This window comes from Brassica napus, chromosome C4, assembly GCF_020379485.1.
Source record: "Brassica napus cultivar Da-Ae chromosome C4, Da-Ae, whole genome shotgun sequence".
Lineage (NCBI taxonomy): Eukaryota > Viridiplantae > Streptophyta > Magnoliopsida > Brassicales > Brassicaceae > Brassica > Brassica napus.
This window is the reverse complement of record NC_063447.1, coordinates 58,421,406-58,437,363: the sequence shown is the minus strand read 5'-3', so window position 1 is coordinate 58,437,363 and position 15,958 is coordinate 58,421,406. Positions and strand designations below refer to the sequence as shown.

At 33.9% G+C, this 15,958-nt stretch overlaps 3 protein-coding genes across 4 annotated transcripts; all 3 read right to left on the bottom strand.

The window, feature by feature from the left end:
- Positions 1–544: 544 nt before the first annotated feature.
- LOC106447326 (UPF0481 protein At3g47200-like) lies at positions 545–2,406 on the bottom strand. Its single transcript, XM_013889220.3, has 2 exons — positions 1,481–2,406; positions 545–1,202 (listed from the first exon to the last, which is right to left on the bottom strand). The coding sequence occupies exons 1-2, from the start codon at positions 2,246–2,248 to the stop codon at positions 630–632; spliced, it is 1,341 nt and encodes a 446-aa protein (XP_013744674.1). The 5' UTR covers positions 2,249–2,406; the 3' UTR covers positions 545–629.
- A 965-nt stretch (positions 2,407–3,371) lies between these two features.
- Positions 3,372–6,183, bottom strand: LOC106391475. The gene is made up of 3 exons (XM_013832138.3): positions 5,281–6,183; positions 3,907–4,087; positions 3,372–3,826 (listed from the first exon to the last, which is right to left on the bottom strand). Exons 1-3 carry the CDS (start codon positions 5,914–5,916, stop codon positions 3,402–3,404), a joined length of 1,242 nt encoding a protein of 413 aa, XP_013687592.1. The 5' UTR covers positions 5,917–6,183; the 3' UTR covers positions 3,372–3,401.
- Positions 6,184–12,536: 6,353 nt separating this feature from the next.
- BNAANNG07340D lies at positions 12,537–14,138 on the bottom strand. Of its 2 annotated transcripts, none has more exons than XM_013832136.3 (4): positions 13,463–14,138; positions 13,147–13,257; positions 12,985–13,065; positions 12,537–12,882 (listed from the first exon to the last, which is right to left on the bottom strand). In XM_013832136.3, the coding sequence occupies exons 1-4, from the start codon at positions 13,760–13,762 to the stop codon at positions 12,799–12,801; spliced, it is 576 nt and encodes a 191-aa protein (XP_013687590.1). In that variant the 5' UTR covers positions 13,763–14,138; the 3' UTR covers positions 12,537–12,798. The 2 variants fall into 2 exon arrangements, with proteins under 2 accessions (XP_013687590.1, XP_013687591.1); XM_013832137.3 differs by having other exon boundaries at positions 12,537–12,873.
- Between the last annotated feature and the right edge of the window lie 1,820 nt (positions 14,139–15,958).

Sequence of the window (15,958 nt, the reverse complement as noted above, 5' to 3'; positions counted from 1 at the left end):
TAGAAACAAATATCAAAGATAGTAAAACTATTAGAAGTTTAGTTAAAATTAGGTTTGAACTCACTTGTACTTCTAACTATCCATGGTATATTCATTTTCACAGTAGATATATATTTATCAGTAACACATTATCACGATAAATGATATTTTCCGAAAATCGATATTTCATGTGGCTAAGAGCCATACATGGACCAGGTCAACTACAATCATACCAGAATGTTTTCAAATACAATAAAAATAAAAATAGGTGATATGTTCATCGTCGGTTATTACCAAAACTATGGGTTTTTCTACTCACTTTGATCATGAAGCCTGAGCTATCATGTGGAATCAGTTCAGTTGATCCACGGAGCAAAGAGGATCGTATAAATTTTCTATTGAATTGACCCTTTCCTACCGTCATGCTATCAAACATCTTGAATAGTTGTCATTTATATCAACAAAAATCTAGATGCAATCTCGTCTGTTTCTCAATAAAACAATAATTTAATTCGCTGTTCCATGAAAACTATTGTAATTAGATACACTCATTTCACCAATAAAATACTACTAAAATTCTCATATATTGTATATATGCCACTCAACCATACACAAACAGATTTGTTCATTTTCAATATATGAAATTAAATCTATCTTGGATAAACAGTGAAAATCGTCTGAACAATAGATAAGATCAAAAGAATAAGAGCAGCAAGAGCAGAGATAAAAGACCAAGGAGACCTAAAATAAGTGTTCTTGAGATCAGCAATTGTAACGTGCCAACTACTATCGTAATACTCATTCACTTCTATAAACAACTCTTTGAGATAACAGTTTTCTAGGTCGAACGCCACGTCTCTGCCTAGACTGTTCACGAACCCAGCGACCGCTGATTCTGTGCCAAAGTAGTTCTCTATGATTTTTTGTTCACATAGATACCCAACGTCTTTGTTAATGTTCATCAGACAGTCTAGTAATGTCGCGTACGTAGTGAAATGCTTTGAACACGCCGCGTGGCACTGCTCATAAGCCACGCAGTTCGGAAAGAAACTGCCCATGAAATCGTCGACTATGATGCGCGGCATCTCTATCGCTCCATGTCTGAATCTCACAACGAGGAAGCTCTCTTCGTCTTTCAGCTCCCTGATCTTGATCCCTGCTTGCTGGAGCTTCGATATACTGTGGATGATGTTGGACGGTGTCTTCTTCTCTGGTTTAGTTGTCTGTTGTTGTTGTGAATAAACACGAATAAAAAAAAATTAGAGAAAAAAACTATTGAAACTGAGGCAAATATACTTAAAGTATTTGTATATTGATTATGTGAATGTATCATCTACAATTTTTTAGACTTATATTTACACAGTTTTAAAAACTAATATCCTTTTTTATTTAGAAATTTTTTTATTTCCTAATCATAAAGATATAACACCCAACGAATGTGGTTTTCTACTATCCGGTTTAAGTCACTTGAAATTTAAGTCACTTGTAGAATTAACGTTACCGGTTTCGCTTGAGGCTTACTATCCGGGATTAAGCTTGACCGGACAAGGTCAAGGAGGTGTTTGGCTTTTAGGTCTTTGAACCTGGCGAGATCTTGTTCTGGTCTATCCATAGTGTTGGTAAAGAACTCAAACGCTAGAGACTGTAAAGAAACGTTGCTCTCTCTTTCGTTATCGCTTCTAGTGAGGTCATACAAAGCTTCAAGAACGAAGAAAGGGATTTGATTCTCAAGACGGAGAAAATCTCTGGTGAAGAAAGGAAGAACCCAAGCCATGTTCACGAGTGGATCATCCTGTTGAAAAGGAACAACGTGGCTGACTTTACGAAACAGCTCAAGAATGAAACAACCGTCAAGAACCATCATCTCGTTGAACTCATCAGAGTCCATGTGGATTGACTCGGAGTAACACTCTCTTGCAAGTTCCTCAACACTCTTCACGGTTTTCATATAATCCTCTAGAGTTAAGGATTTTGTGTCGTGGGTTCGAGTGACAAGAGCATTTAAGTAACGCCATTTGTGTTCTTCCATCATTTTGAGCTGAGTTTTGCCTCGGTGGTACGGTCCCACCGACACAACTCGCGGCTCATAGCATCTACCGTTGGAATCAATCATGGTTTGAGGTACTCGGAAGATGGAGCAAGTTGATTTTCCCGCGGCTGAGCTGAGCAACCTTGGTGGCTCCTTCAGCTTCTTATGCATACTCTCAATGCGAATCTTGAGGAGGCTTTCTCCTCCGTCGTGTACGGAGGCATTTGCCGGTTGCTCCATTTTTATGGTGTGGGATTGATGAGGATGTAGTTTTGGAACTTAAAGAGTCTTTGTGATTTGTATTTTTCTCTTGCTGGTCCACCTGATCCTCACAGCTCACGTTATGGAGTCTAGTCCATAATTATTTCAATTTTTATTTTTATTTTCCAATGAAGGTTTAATTAGAAGCCATGACATATGAGTATATGACTTGGTCCATCCATATGATCTTTCGCCGCTCCGAAGTTTCTTTGAAAAAACTAGTAGTGATATTTTTTGTTTTACTTTTAGAGATTATGTACACGCTCGAGAAAATAAGATTTCCCATAAACATCATATTCAATAAAAAATTATAGAAGATATAAAATTAATATTATGAAGTACCGGTTGGTGTCAGTGTCACATAGGTGCCGATCTTAGTTTGCCACATTATTATCAAAACAACTTTGAAATATATGGTAATTTTAGTGCAGGAAACATCGTTAACTAGAAAGATATTTGTATGATGTACCATTATGCGTTCAAAAAAAAAAGTATGGTGTACCATGTTGCGATCCTACACATGACTTACTGAAACTGTGAAACATATATCTAATATATATATATATTCATATATCAAACTGAAATCTAATTCGTTCTTGAAGAACACGCAACTCAGACGTGGATTTTTTAATCCTTCAATATGAGTACCTTTAATTAGGTTTAAAAGTTGGATAGCTATGATCCGGTTGGTTTGGAACAATACTCAACAACTCACATAGACCAAACCAAACAGAGATTTTGAATCCAGATACTAATATGGTGTCAATATGAGTAAAAGCATTAGATTACAAATTATAGTTCAGGGACACATCGGTGTGATACATGCAATGTTATTACTTCTTTTTTTTTTTTGAATTAAATGTTATATTATTACCCCCAAATAAAGCCATCTATGGAGAATTAATATAAACCTCATTAAATTTAACATTTTTCATCTTATCGTTGATGTTCATCTGTGGAGTATATTTCCAGTAAGAAAAATTAACGTTTTGACATTTATAATCGTTCGAAGGGACAAGAAATGAATCAAATTTAGGATTCAAGATATATAGGTTAATTCGGTTTATCAAGTCAAAGATATCTAGAAATATACTAACCTTCCTGCCTCTAATAAATTTCATTATATATATGTTCATGATTGAGAAGAAACAAGTTCGTGGGAAAATTCATCAATCAAGAACAAGAAGATGGAGAGCTCGAGATCAGCGACGGTCTCCTCCACTTCTCCACCGTGTTTTGTCCACTGTCCGGCCTCTCCTCTCATATCTTTCTGCACCACCGCGTCCACGTATACATCCGCACCCATCCCTACTCTCCATGCATTCAACATCATCCACTTCTCCTGCCTCTCCTCTTGCATGCATCCGCTCTCTCGAGCCATAGCTTCATTCACGTCCTCATATTCTTCATCCCAATCATATACCCTTATGTTATCGTCTTCCTCGCTCTCTTCACACACTTCTTCTTCTTCTGACATCTTCCCTTCAAGGTCTGCGGGCTCCAGCCCTGCTAACTTCTCGAATCTACGAAGCTTCTTGAGTAGCCGCCTTTTCGCACCTGTTTAGTCCAAAACACACCCATTTTAATAACCTTTTAAAACGATTTTGGGACCAATACGTAATTGATTGGTTACTCACGCTGTACAACTTCAAAGCTGCACGAGGGGAGATTGAGATGGCCAGGCTCTTGTTGGTGGTGGTCCTTGTCGTCCTCTTCTTCCTCAAGAGGGTCAAGTACAGAAACAGGGCTACATTGTTCCTCTTCTTCTTCTTGTCCTCTCACTTTCTCCAAGCTCTCTGTCTCATCGCTATCTTCGTCCTGTTACAACTCATTTAATACACTTTTCGTTTCACCGTTTTTTTGTCTCTTACTATTTCTGGCTTTGGATCATAACTAATTTTAGCTGTTAAAATTTCTATCCATGAAGATTGTATTTTAAGCCCTACAATTGCATTCATTATTCTTCAATTATTTTTGAATATTTTTACTGTCAAATTCTTTATACTATAACCACAAGTAGGGTAAAAATTACATTTGAATCTGTGAACTTGCAATTTAATACTTCCCTAAAAAGAATGCAACTTTTTGTACAAAACCTTGATAGTTGTGGATGCTTACTTTGTTTAGCTATTTTAGCTAATTCAAAATTATATCCATGAAGTTTGTATTTTATACTATTCTACTCAATTAAATTTTTGTACCTTTTCCTATCATTTTCTTTGTACTATAACCACAAGTAGGGTAAGTTTTACATTTGAATTTTGTGAACATACAATTTAATACTTGACTAAAAAGATTGCAACCTTTTGACAAAATCTTGATAGTTGCTGATGCTGACTTTTTAAGGCAGCCTAACACAGAAGGTTTGGTTTATTTAAGTCTAAACCTACTGGATTAAAAGGTTGAAAATGTGTTTTAGGTGACTTGCCAGAGAATTAATTGGTTAGAAAACTTTGAAGTTGAACTACCTAGTGACTAATGAGATGCAATATTCGTCAGTATGGAAAATTAAATGACTTAAGCAACCCAACTACACCGAGGCTCTTTGACATGTGTTCATTCGATGATTGGGGGGTCTATCACTCTGAAGTAAAACACAAAACATATTTACCGTACTCCTGAAAAACTTACATGATTCAGTCATATCAACCAGTCATGTGTTTCTGCGTTAATCAGAAGATGTTTTTTTTCCGGTTTTTCCATAGAATGTTTTTTACATTTTATTTTACTGTGTGGTAATTTATGACTGGTATAGGTTATTAAGGAATATTTGAAAAAAAAATCTAAAAATTTAAAATAAAATGTTGCTAAATAAAATTTTATTGTAATTTACCATTACATTTTAAATATTATGGTTTTATTTTGGATTTATAATTTAGCATTTAGAGTATAGTTTGGAGTTTATTGTTTTAATTTAAGAGTATTTTGCTAATATGGTATAAATTTTAGACTATTATTAATTTTCAGCCTTTAGGTGTAAACCCATAATTAATTATGAGATTAGGACAAACCTCTGTACTGCGTCGCGCCGGAGAAGTAGCCGTCGACGTGAAGTGGGAGGTCCGGTGGCCGGAAGTAGAAGGAGTTGTATGGAGAACGAAATGAATAGGGCTCTCACAAAAATACTTATCGCCAATCTCAACCAAACGCTCTCGACTGCTGCTACTCCTACACGTCGGTTCCGACAAAACCGCGTTTCTATCAGCGTTGTCCAAAGGCGGTTTCCCATTAAGATTAGTCAACCGCTTTAAAACAGACCCTAACAAACCAAACGCGTTTCCTCTGTTCCGAGCTCTGTTCTTGCTCTTATTATTCTGCTGCTTCTGAATCCTCGCCGCCGCTTCCAGTAGAATTGCGGCGGTTCTCGCCGGAATATGAAGACCGTCGCGAACCTTCTTATTCGCTGGAGAGCGTAGCTCAAAGAGAGGAGACTTATTAGCATGAGTCGCGAAGAAACAAGAACTCTCGCATGAGAAGAAACCGTGAGGCAGAACGGCGGCGTTTTCGGACTTTCGTTTCTTGACACGCAACTCAGAGCAGCCCATCTGAGACCTAAGGTCGGAGATGTAATGGTTGAGATGAAAAGGCTCTTGGTCATCTTCAAGAAGCTCGTGTAAATGTTTCTTCTTCTTCTTCTCAGCAGCCATGGAGACAAAGAATACTTTAAACTTTTATTCGTTCACTTTCTTATTATATGTTCGTGTGGAATTCAGAATCATAGAAATAGTAAAACGAAGTAAGCTTTTTTGCTCTTTCTTATAAGAAAAGAAAGAGAGATGAGAAAGAGAGATTTGGTGTAGAGAGTGAAAGATGAGGGACAGTTATAGACAAAGGGTAAGACATTGGATAAAGAGTCAATGCTTGGATTTGGCTATTTCCTAGCTTCTTGAAAAATAAAAGTAAAAAATACAGTTTTCGTCTTTATATTCTATCTTTCTAATTTTGAGATTTTTCATACCTCAGTAATAAAAAGATAGACCTCCACTAGTTCAAAGAATGTGCTAGTAAATATTTAAATTCAATGTATTATTTAATTTATACCCGAATCATTTTTTATATATCTGATTCTAATATTTTTGCATATACTATTTCATTATGGTAGTAAAACTATTGTTTTAATAAAAGATACATATTTAAAATTTTAAACAAAAAGACATCGGTTAAAAAAACAAATCAAATTGAGATTAAGAACAATAGGTTAAAACCAAAATTAATTTATGTTGACAGAAATATATAGTATCATTGAATAAACGTTGTCGACTAAAACAATGTAATCCGTTACATGGTATCTAGATTACCATAAAAAAGTAGTTTATGTACCAATGTTAGAATCAAGTATGAAAAGGCAAAATTTACTTGTTTAGATATGAATTGAATAATATATTATAAGAAATGTAAAAATTTACTAGCACAACATTTAAATTGGCGTATGGTCTAACTTTTCTGGAAGAAAAAAAATCCACATTGAATTATAGTCGACATGAGTCTTCGTGCAAAGCTCATTTTGTTTATTAAAGAAAGTTTAGTTGGCATATTATTTTCAGAGTGGGCCTTAAAAGATTCCTGAAAAATCGAGATTACGTGTAAAATTCAAAGAGTATTGGTAGTTACTAGGTGCTGTCCACAGCCCTATTTATTTCTACAGCATCAAATTCAGAGCAATCAAGCTTTAAATATTTTTTTGAAACCACAGCTCTTAAAATAACCTACAGCTGTACAAGTGCTCTGCAGAGCCAAATATCTAAAACAAATTTTTAGTGCTTCCATAAAATTCTACAGCAATAAAATTTAAAGGCAAAGCAAAAAATTTACAGATTTTTTTCTACAGCAAAAAATGCTAAATTATAAATCCAAAATAAAACCATAATATTTAAAATGTAATGGTAAATTACAAATCCAAAATAACAATAAGTTCAATAAGAATTTGAACAGCCAATATCAGGATCCTGATATTGGCTGTTAAAAAAAAAAACTTTTTTATCAGCCAGAGAATTTCGACATATCAATAAGTTCAATCAACTGGATTGTATGTAATGTTTTCATGCACTCGAGTAATTTAAGCACAATCAATTTCTCGTCATGAAAGAAACAAATTATGGTCATGATTTATGTACGTTCGGTCTACCTGTTGTAGGAACCAGGAAGACGAGAATTCAGATTATGGTTTGTTCTTTTTTTTACATGTGTTGTGCTTATGTTGTGTCCGAATCTATGACTGGTATTTTCTATATTGGTAAGAAAGTAGAATATATAATACAATAGTATAGATGTAAGTATAATCCACAATGCTACTCAACGTGTGTTAAGACAAGAGAATAAGATTTTGAGTGGAACTTAAATTATAATCTTCTAACAATTTCTAAGGGACTAATTAATTTCTATATTTTCTATATCGTAATAATATTACATTTTTTTCAGTTTATCATTCTTTTAGGAGCACCATTTTGCTACAATGCAAGAGATAGTACCACTATAACATTTTACTGAGCTATCTAACTTTAGCTTGGAGTAACGAGATTTGGTTTACGGGAGTATACAAAGTTCAAACAAAATTTTACAAGTTAGTGTTTAATTTTCGTATCATGCATATTGAAGTCCATATTGAATTATTAAATACTAGGGTTTCCATCTTTTTATATAAATGGACTGACGTTAACTGGATTTGAAAGCAATTAAGATATGGTTTTAGTGATAACAATATGATTGGCACTTGACGTAATCCCTAATCCGAATGTATCTTATTCAGTGATAGATAGATAATTAAAGAGGACAAACACCCCATGTTCTACATTTATAGAACGTTACCGGGCTTAACACGAAATCTATCTTTAATTATTTATTTCAAGACATTTCAAATAACAGTCGTCGGAATTTTAACTTATACTTATTTGGAAAATAGAATCTAACGATGTTGAAATCAAGAAAATAAATCATATACATAGTATATAAATCAAGCAAAATAATTTGTACCACACCTATTGAATATGAATATAATAACGGACATTATTCTATTTCGTCTTCAAATAATTTCTGAGTAATGAACAGGTCTATTTTTGTCGTAATATATGTATGATTATTATTAAAAAAATTATTACATTATCTTTGATCATAACAAACCCAAAACAGAAGCAAAATACTAATTTATTAACTAAGGCAACTTGTTGGCAACTACTAATCCAACGACTGATTGTCATTCGTGCACACGGGTTCATTTGTATACGCCTCCTCTGAGTCGTATCTCGTATATAGTCAACACGTGAATTATATACACACAAGGTGTTATGCGTATAAATCGAATTATTTTCTCCTTGAAAATTGAAATTATACTATAAAAACATGCATTGGGCAGGACCAAAAAGGTTCGCACCATAAATGAGATAAGAAAAGTTGTAGGCTTTACAGCTGGGGTACTCCCTTTAATTAAATTCTCAACATCTGTGGACTTTAGGTTAACATATTTATATAGTATATGGACCGGTGATATTTCTCACTATGGTCCGACCTATAATTTCAGGTGACACCAGCTACAGTTTATTTATTGTTCAGTTTTGGCTTGAAATTTTAAAATGGATTTGAAGAGAAGTCGTGGAATCATATGTTATATAATTGGTTTTACTGTTTATCCACTCATACCTATTTTCAATTATTGGCAAAGCTGTGTATTTAATATATCGTTTCTGCCTCACTGTGAATGGTTTTCATAAAAAGCGAAGTCCACTAATTACCACCACTTATATAAAAATAAGTAATTGCAATTTGGCCATATATTACTGTACTGTTAAACATATAAGGAGCAGCTTGTAGGGACACTGTTTGCTCTGGGGTGCCCCCATCTCTATATCGTAAGGTTTAATTAGTAGTAACCTAATCCACTTGAAATATATAAAACCGAACAAGAAATAAAGCTATACTGTATTAGCTAACAGCTGATTATTCTGGTTAATTGCTTGTTAATAAGCCAAAGCTACCGGAGCATGCAGCAGACAAAAGATTTTGCTGAACGCGTGGACCGTAAAAAAATGACACCGTATAGGTTTTGTCTTTTAATAACTAGTTTTATTGTTATGACAAAACTGTGTATTCGACCAGTAAATTAATATATATATATTTTTTTTTTTTGATAAAAAAATAATATTTTCCCCAGACGTACCATGAGATGTCAATTTATGAATATACCGACGGGTTTTATTTATGTATGTACTTATTTAAATATTGCAAGAAAATATGTATATAATAATTGAAATTTGAAAACATAGTAGTACGTATTTTATTTTATTTTTGAACATTATGTACTACGTATGTAGTGCGTAGTTTTTTTTCTGAGAAAAGACTTTCAAATGTAATGTGTAGTTCACTGCAAGTTTACGTACATTAATTAACTCATTAACATTACATTTTGTTAAACGAACCCCAACGTAAATCATTTTGTTAAATGAAGCCCTTTAGCTTTTTTTGTTAGTATCTAAAACTCAATTATGTTTATAGCGTACGTTGTTATAAATAAAATATCACTGGGCGTGGTAGACTAGTGGTTAAATGCATATATTGGTGTTGTTGTAATACCAATTCGAAACTCGGTGAAAAAAATGTTTACAACGTGTTATCAGTATCGACAGAGACTGGTTCTGGTCCAGGGAGAATTAAAACCCAAAGTCCAAAATCCTTATACTTACCTAAAAACATTGTTATAAATGTTTTTTAATGGCAAACGGCATGAGAACGTAGAAAAGGTTGATTACCAAAAGAAAAAAAAACTCTCTAGTAGCATCTAAATAATATTGTGTTTAATAAATGTCACACAAATTGTTTTTCGTTAATAGCTTTTATTTAAAAAGTTAAAAATACTTTTATATAATTTTGCGTTTAGAGTGATTAGGATTTAGAATTTTAATATTTAAAGGTGACACGGTGTAAAGTTTGCAGTTTGCAGTTTGAAGTAATTTAGTCATTTAATATATGTTATTTTATGAATTTTCAGGCTATTTTAACGATAATCTTAAAAATGAGCAATTTTGAAGATTTGCCCCAAAATAAAATAGAAATGATTTCCCGCTCTCCACGTAAGTCGTAGAAATTAGGAGGACCCTTTCATACATACGCGACAGTCGTTTTTAAAACGTGTAAATGGCTATTATAAATGTACACATGCAGGGGCGGAGGTAGTGAAGGAGAAGTGGGGTCAGCTGACCCCACTATTTTTTTAAATATATTTGTTTTTGTTTAAGAAAAAAATTATTGACCCCATTAAAATATATAATTTGACCCCACAAAATATATAATCCTACTAAAATAATTACACTACATTAAAAATTAAAGTTATAATTTGTAGTTTTTAATGGTTTATAAATTATGTTTTTGAAAAAAAAAAATTATGACCCCGGTATAAAAAATTTCTGGCTCCGCCACTGTACACATGCATACTTTATATAAAATATATGGCCTATTCAAGAAATCAACTTTATTTTGAAATTATTTGGAAACCAGCTTTTGCTGGCATCTATTAATAACTACGGTGTGCATGTACTTGATCTGCAATTAACCTACTATGTTTTTGATTGTTCTCTCATCACTTAAGTATGATTGTACTTAATCTCCTTCTATACTTTTCTTAGTGTTATCTTTTTAAAGAAAATCTAATTGGTGGCTATAGTAATGTTGTAACTCACTAGTATATAAATTAACACAAGAGAGAACTCCAAATACTCAAGTTAAAGCTTTTTAAAACAGCCGGAAAGTGGAAAAAAAAATGGAATATGTAGTACTCAATGTTTTCTACAACGCTAGTTTATAATGTAGTATATAAATAGCCATCAATATTGAGTGACAACATGTTTTATGAATTTTAAATGAATGTAACACTATCAATCATTCAAATTAAATGAACCTTATCCATTGTTCCTCAAAATTTGTTTTGCCATTAGATTGGGACCGTTGCAGGTTTCTTTCTTAGCATGCATCCTTATCTCCATGCTCCTTCCTTAAACTACCATGTCCATTATTTTACCCAAAAAAAAAAAACTACCATGTCCATTCAATTGATATTAAATGTTATTTAATAAATATTTGATTTATTTAGTTTTGAAAGAAAAAAGGTTATATTTATTCTTAATGTAGTATTTAGAATAATAATAATCAAAATTTCATTAGTAATAAGAGAGAAAGCATTAGGCAATATTATTATGAAAGTACTTTTTAAGAAAAATACTTTATTAACAAACAATATAACGGAAAGTTGTAATACAATAGCTTTTGGATACAAATTTGGGATTAACTCGTATCTACGGATACTAAATAGTCTACATTCAACTTATAGCAAAAAACTATAGATCTGTAAAAATGATCATGGCCTAGTTAACCTGTTTTGGGAATTATTATTGACTAGACGCATTGTAGCCCAAACTATATAGACGGTCTACTGACTCTAATTTATTGGATAGTCCATGCATAAGACATTGATAAACATATAGAATCCATTCATCCTCGACGTTTAATTTTGGTCCACATTTAAAATCATGATATCTTCAAGACTTAATGCTGTATAAGATCATTTGTGAACTATCTGTCTTACCAAGAAAAGTTTCAAAATGATTTGGGTTTCTTACCATCTCAAGGTACCTTTATACTTAATTTGTTCTCAAGTAAGTCGAAATGTTTTGAAGTTTATATGAAAAATATTCAGTGAAAAGTTTGTCTAGAAGAGAGAATCTTGCCATCAACGTAGCAGCCAAATTGCCAATAAATTAGAGGCGGCCAAAGCATAAGGTCATGAGATTCGTTCAGAATCCTAAGAACTAAGGTGCCTTTTGACATGAGTGTACGTTGCCTGTAATAACAATGTGATATAAAACAAAATCATACTTCATTTTTTTCTTAATGTGGTGGCAACTCAACATAAATGTTAAGAACCACTATATATATTTATGAAATGATCTCGTCTCAAAATTTCCATGGTTATATAAATTATAAGTTGCAAATTGTAAATAGACTATAGTCTTTATTTTCAAGCGTGGGGTTTATACTCAACTGAAATGAAACATGATAGTTTCTAATCCTTTTGATTGAGAATAATACATTTTTAGCTAAGTGACAATAGTAATCCAGGAGTTCTCACCTAAACAACTATGAGGCCGTTCCGACAGCTTTAGATTCAAAAGCGCACGCGAGATACACTTGTCTTTTGCAAAAACAGTTAAAACAATTTGACATAATATAATTTAAATTCTTGGAAAAAAAAGACAAATTCAAAAAAAAAATACTGAGAAGCAAGAACATAAGCAAAAATAAATTCACTGTAACGAGTTTCAGTATCCTAAATAATCTCCCATTTCACACTCCCTAACTTGGTTAATCAAAAAATAAGACAACCCACAAATTTTACAAACCAACCCCCAGAGATTTTTCAAGCCTAACAAAATAAAAATCACCCACAATCACACATGTTACAAAATGCAAAAAAAATGTAAAAACTAGGTACATCACACAAAGAAACCAAGCCGACCCTAAAACCCAATTAGTATCATGAACCACATTCACACGGTTTCTTCAATGCTCTTGCTCAGCTCCTCCAGCTTCTTCATCCTCAACTTCTCGCTTTCTCCTACCAACTGTTCCATCTCCCCAAGGAAGAAAACCAAACACCATTTATGTATAACATGCGATAAAACAATAAACTTCACAAATTAGGAAGTTTAAAGATGAGAAAACTCGAAACTAACCTCCATGAGTTTGGTGATCAGCTGCACTTTCTCCCTGTTCTTCTCGTTGAATGTATCAAGTGCTTCCTTGTATTCCCTTTCCTGTTTCATCAACGAATGCATAGTTAAAGTTTCTGGCTTTAAAGGTCAAATCTTTGGTGTGTGTTTTGTGTGTTTGTGTACCTTCTTTTGAACGGTGGAACCTAAAGGTTTGAGTTCTTTGTTAACACTATCAATCTTCTTACGAACCACAGAGACTTCCTTCCTCATAGGATCTGCCATAGACTCAATCTCCTGCATTATAAGACCCACAACATAAAGTAACCATCTTTACATTAACCCCATCAAGACACAAACTGTTCATGTCCAAAAAGTCAAAACTTTGACCAATCCTAGATCTTGAAAACAGAGCACAACAGAACAGAGGAAACAGAGTATCCAAATCTCTAAAGAAACGTAAAAGGAGACAACTTTCTCTAGCGAGAGAGTAGAAACTAACCTCGCGAAGGGTTGAGAGTCGTCGGGTTTCTTCCTCGACCCGACCCAACTGAGCCTGGATCCGTTCACGAACCTCCGCCCTCCTCTTCTCGATCTCATCCTCTTTAGCTCTAAACGCAGAGAGAGCAGAGCGAGTCATCTCCTCGTCTTCTCTCGACATGTGGCTGCTGAAACTCAAGCTTCCCGTGTGCAGCACCATCTCGCTTCTCTGCGTCTGCGGCTGAGGTTGAGGAGGAGGAAGCTCCGTCGTCGTTGCGGCGGCGGCGGCTCCGGTTGAAGCTCCGGCGTTGGTCTGAGTCATCTTCGGTTTCTCCTTGGTGTGCTTCTTCCTTAACCCAAAGCAGGAGCTCGAATCCTCGGTGGAGTTACGGTGGGGCTCTTCGGGTAACCCTATTGTCGCTGACTCGAAGAAGAAGGCTTGTGTTGTGTTTTAATGGCGGAGGGAGGCGTGTCTGGATTGTAAGTGGTCTTTGTGTAAAGGTGTGTTTCTGTGTGTTTGGTTTTAAATGATTAAGCACAGCGTTTAATTGCATTATTAACCTAATCTTATACTTAATCATGTTATTAGTCGTCTTACGACCGTTTTTTAAGGAATCGAGTTATTCTCTTGTTAAACATTTTTAATTAAATGGAATTGAAATACTATCTGTAGGAAACGAGAGGGTTGCCTCATTCATGCCTGTAAAGCAAAAGCAGGAATGTGCCACTGCATAAAATAAGAATAATACTAAATTGTTGATGTTATTTTGGAGGGTATACAATTTTAGTATTTTGCACTTGTTAATACTTTATTTTAGTAAAATAAGCAAAGCCAACGCAATGACCTAATCATATGTCAAGTGACAACCATGTCCGACCAATCATCTGTGGAACTTTTATTGTATTTTTTTTTTAGCATACCTGTAGTTTAGAGTATAATCAAATGTAAAATATTCTCTTGATAACACCAGAAACCAAAATATCTTTAAATCGAATTCTAGTCGAATCACTTTTATTTGGATTAAACAATAAACGTCATAGCTGTGCATACAAAGCAAGCACGACTCATCCAATCCTCTTAAGCTTTTTATAAAATAACTTACCCACTTTCCATCTCATCAAAACAAAAACTACATGTTTATTAATCTAAGGCTGAAGAAAACCCAAAAACATAGTTTCAATTAAAACAAAAAACTAGTATTGAGATGCATAATATACCATTAATGCATGTTTATTCTAAATACATCCCGTATATAGGCTGCTTCTTAACTTCCACAATATTTACAAAAAAAAAGAGAGTATTTTCTCCACCTTTTGCTCCATTTTTGTCCTACAAAGGCATTGATATTTGTTTCTAGTCTCTAGAGCTAATAATTTGTATACAAATCATTGAGAATTTTTGGTCTCGTGTCCTGCCATTGACTTGACCATAGCTATTGCGTCCAAAGACTTCAATCCATTGCCTGTCAATTATAAATATATTTCATTCTACACGTTGAAAAACTACACGTCAACTCATCGAATTATATTACCATTCACCAGTAAACAAAATATTGATGGAGCATGCTATTTTCGAATTGAGAAAATTGTAACTAAATATAATGCATAACTAAACAAACGACCACAAATTACGTAATTATAAAAAGAGAAAAAAGAGTAAGACCGCATCGTAATAGTCTAGTAGTTTCTACTGGATGAAAAGTTGTCATGTTGGTCTAGACGACTAGACCATCCTTTTCAATAAGAAATTGTTAGCTCTTCGTGTGATGAGATGGCGTGGATCTCTAACTTCTAATCTGGCTTGCCTGTCACCGGTAGATAGGCTTTCATGACATTAGTCGGTTGGTTTTTGGTCTCCGGACACCTTTGGTTAAAGAAAAATAACTCAACTAAAATGGAAAGTAGGCCACCAAAAAAGATGGAAGTGTGGACATGATTCGGCTTAATAATATGTCCGCTAATTGAGTGTTAATGGGTCTTCATATTGACAGCTAAAAGCATTCATTGGGCCCTAACAAAGGTTATATTGTGTTCAAGGAGATAAATATTTGTGTGGTTTATGATTTAAACGCCATGGACGAGAAACTTTTGGTGCGTTAGTGTCGTATAGAAAACTCTTATAACAAGCCAATCAAATGGATGACCCATTTGTATTTAATACGTGTTAAGTGAGAACATTCTGATGGCAGTCTCTCGAAATCCTATATACTATGCTAGTTTAGATGGCTGTATCCCATTTTGGTTAAGTAATTTTCGCATCGTTTATGCGAAAACACTTGCTCTTATATACCAATCTGTGAAGGCAATGAAAACTTTCTCGCTTGGTTTGGTTCCATTTGATATTGAGATGAACAAATAATTTGTACCTATGTGATGACAGATGACTATGTGTATGTATTTATCGACAAGGTCTTAATAGGATATAAGTTGTATCGTTAGCTGGACACTAATATTAAATTCGTTCTAAGCTACATTGAAACTTAAATAAGATAAATTTGTTTGTTTGCATGGGAAAGAA

Bases quoted from the DNA above. Each gene is read 5' to 3' on its own strand.
- LOC106447326 (XM_013889220.3), bottom strand. From the start codon at position 2,248: ATGGAGCAACCGGCAAATGCCTCCGTACACGACGGAGGAGAAAGCCTC. The intron at 1,203-1,480 runs GTAACGTTAATT...CAACAACAACAG, and splicing joins GTAAGCCTCAAGCGAAACCG to ACAACTAAACCAGAGAAGAA.
- LOC106391475 (XM_013832138.3), bottom strand. From the start codon at position 5,916: ATGGCTGCTGAGAAGAAGAAGAAGAAACATTTACACGAGCTTCTTGAA. The intron at 4,088-5,280 runs GTTTGTCCTAAT...GAGTTGTAACAG, and splicing joins CGGCGCGACGCAGTACAGAG to GACGAAGATAGCGATGAGAC. The intron at 3,827-3,906 runs GTGAGTAACCAA...TGGACTAAACAG, and splicing joins CAGCTTTGAAGTTGTACAGC to GTGCGAAAAGGCGGCTACTC.
- BNAANNG07340D (XM_013832136.3), bottom strand. From the start codon at position 13,762: ATGACTCAGACCAACGCCGGAGCTTCAACCGGAGCCGCCGCCGCCGCA. The intron at 13,258-13,462 runs GTTAGTTTCTAC...CTTATAATGCAG, and splicing joins GACTCTCAACCCTTCGCGAG to GAGATTGAGTCTATGGCAGA. The intron at 13,066-13,146 runs GTACACAAACAC...TTGATGAAACAG, and splicing joins GTTCCACCGTTCAAAAGAAG to GAAAGGGAATACAAGGAAGC.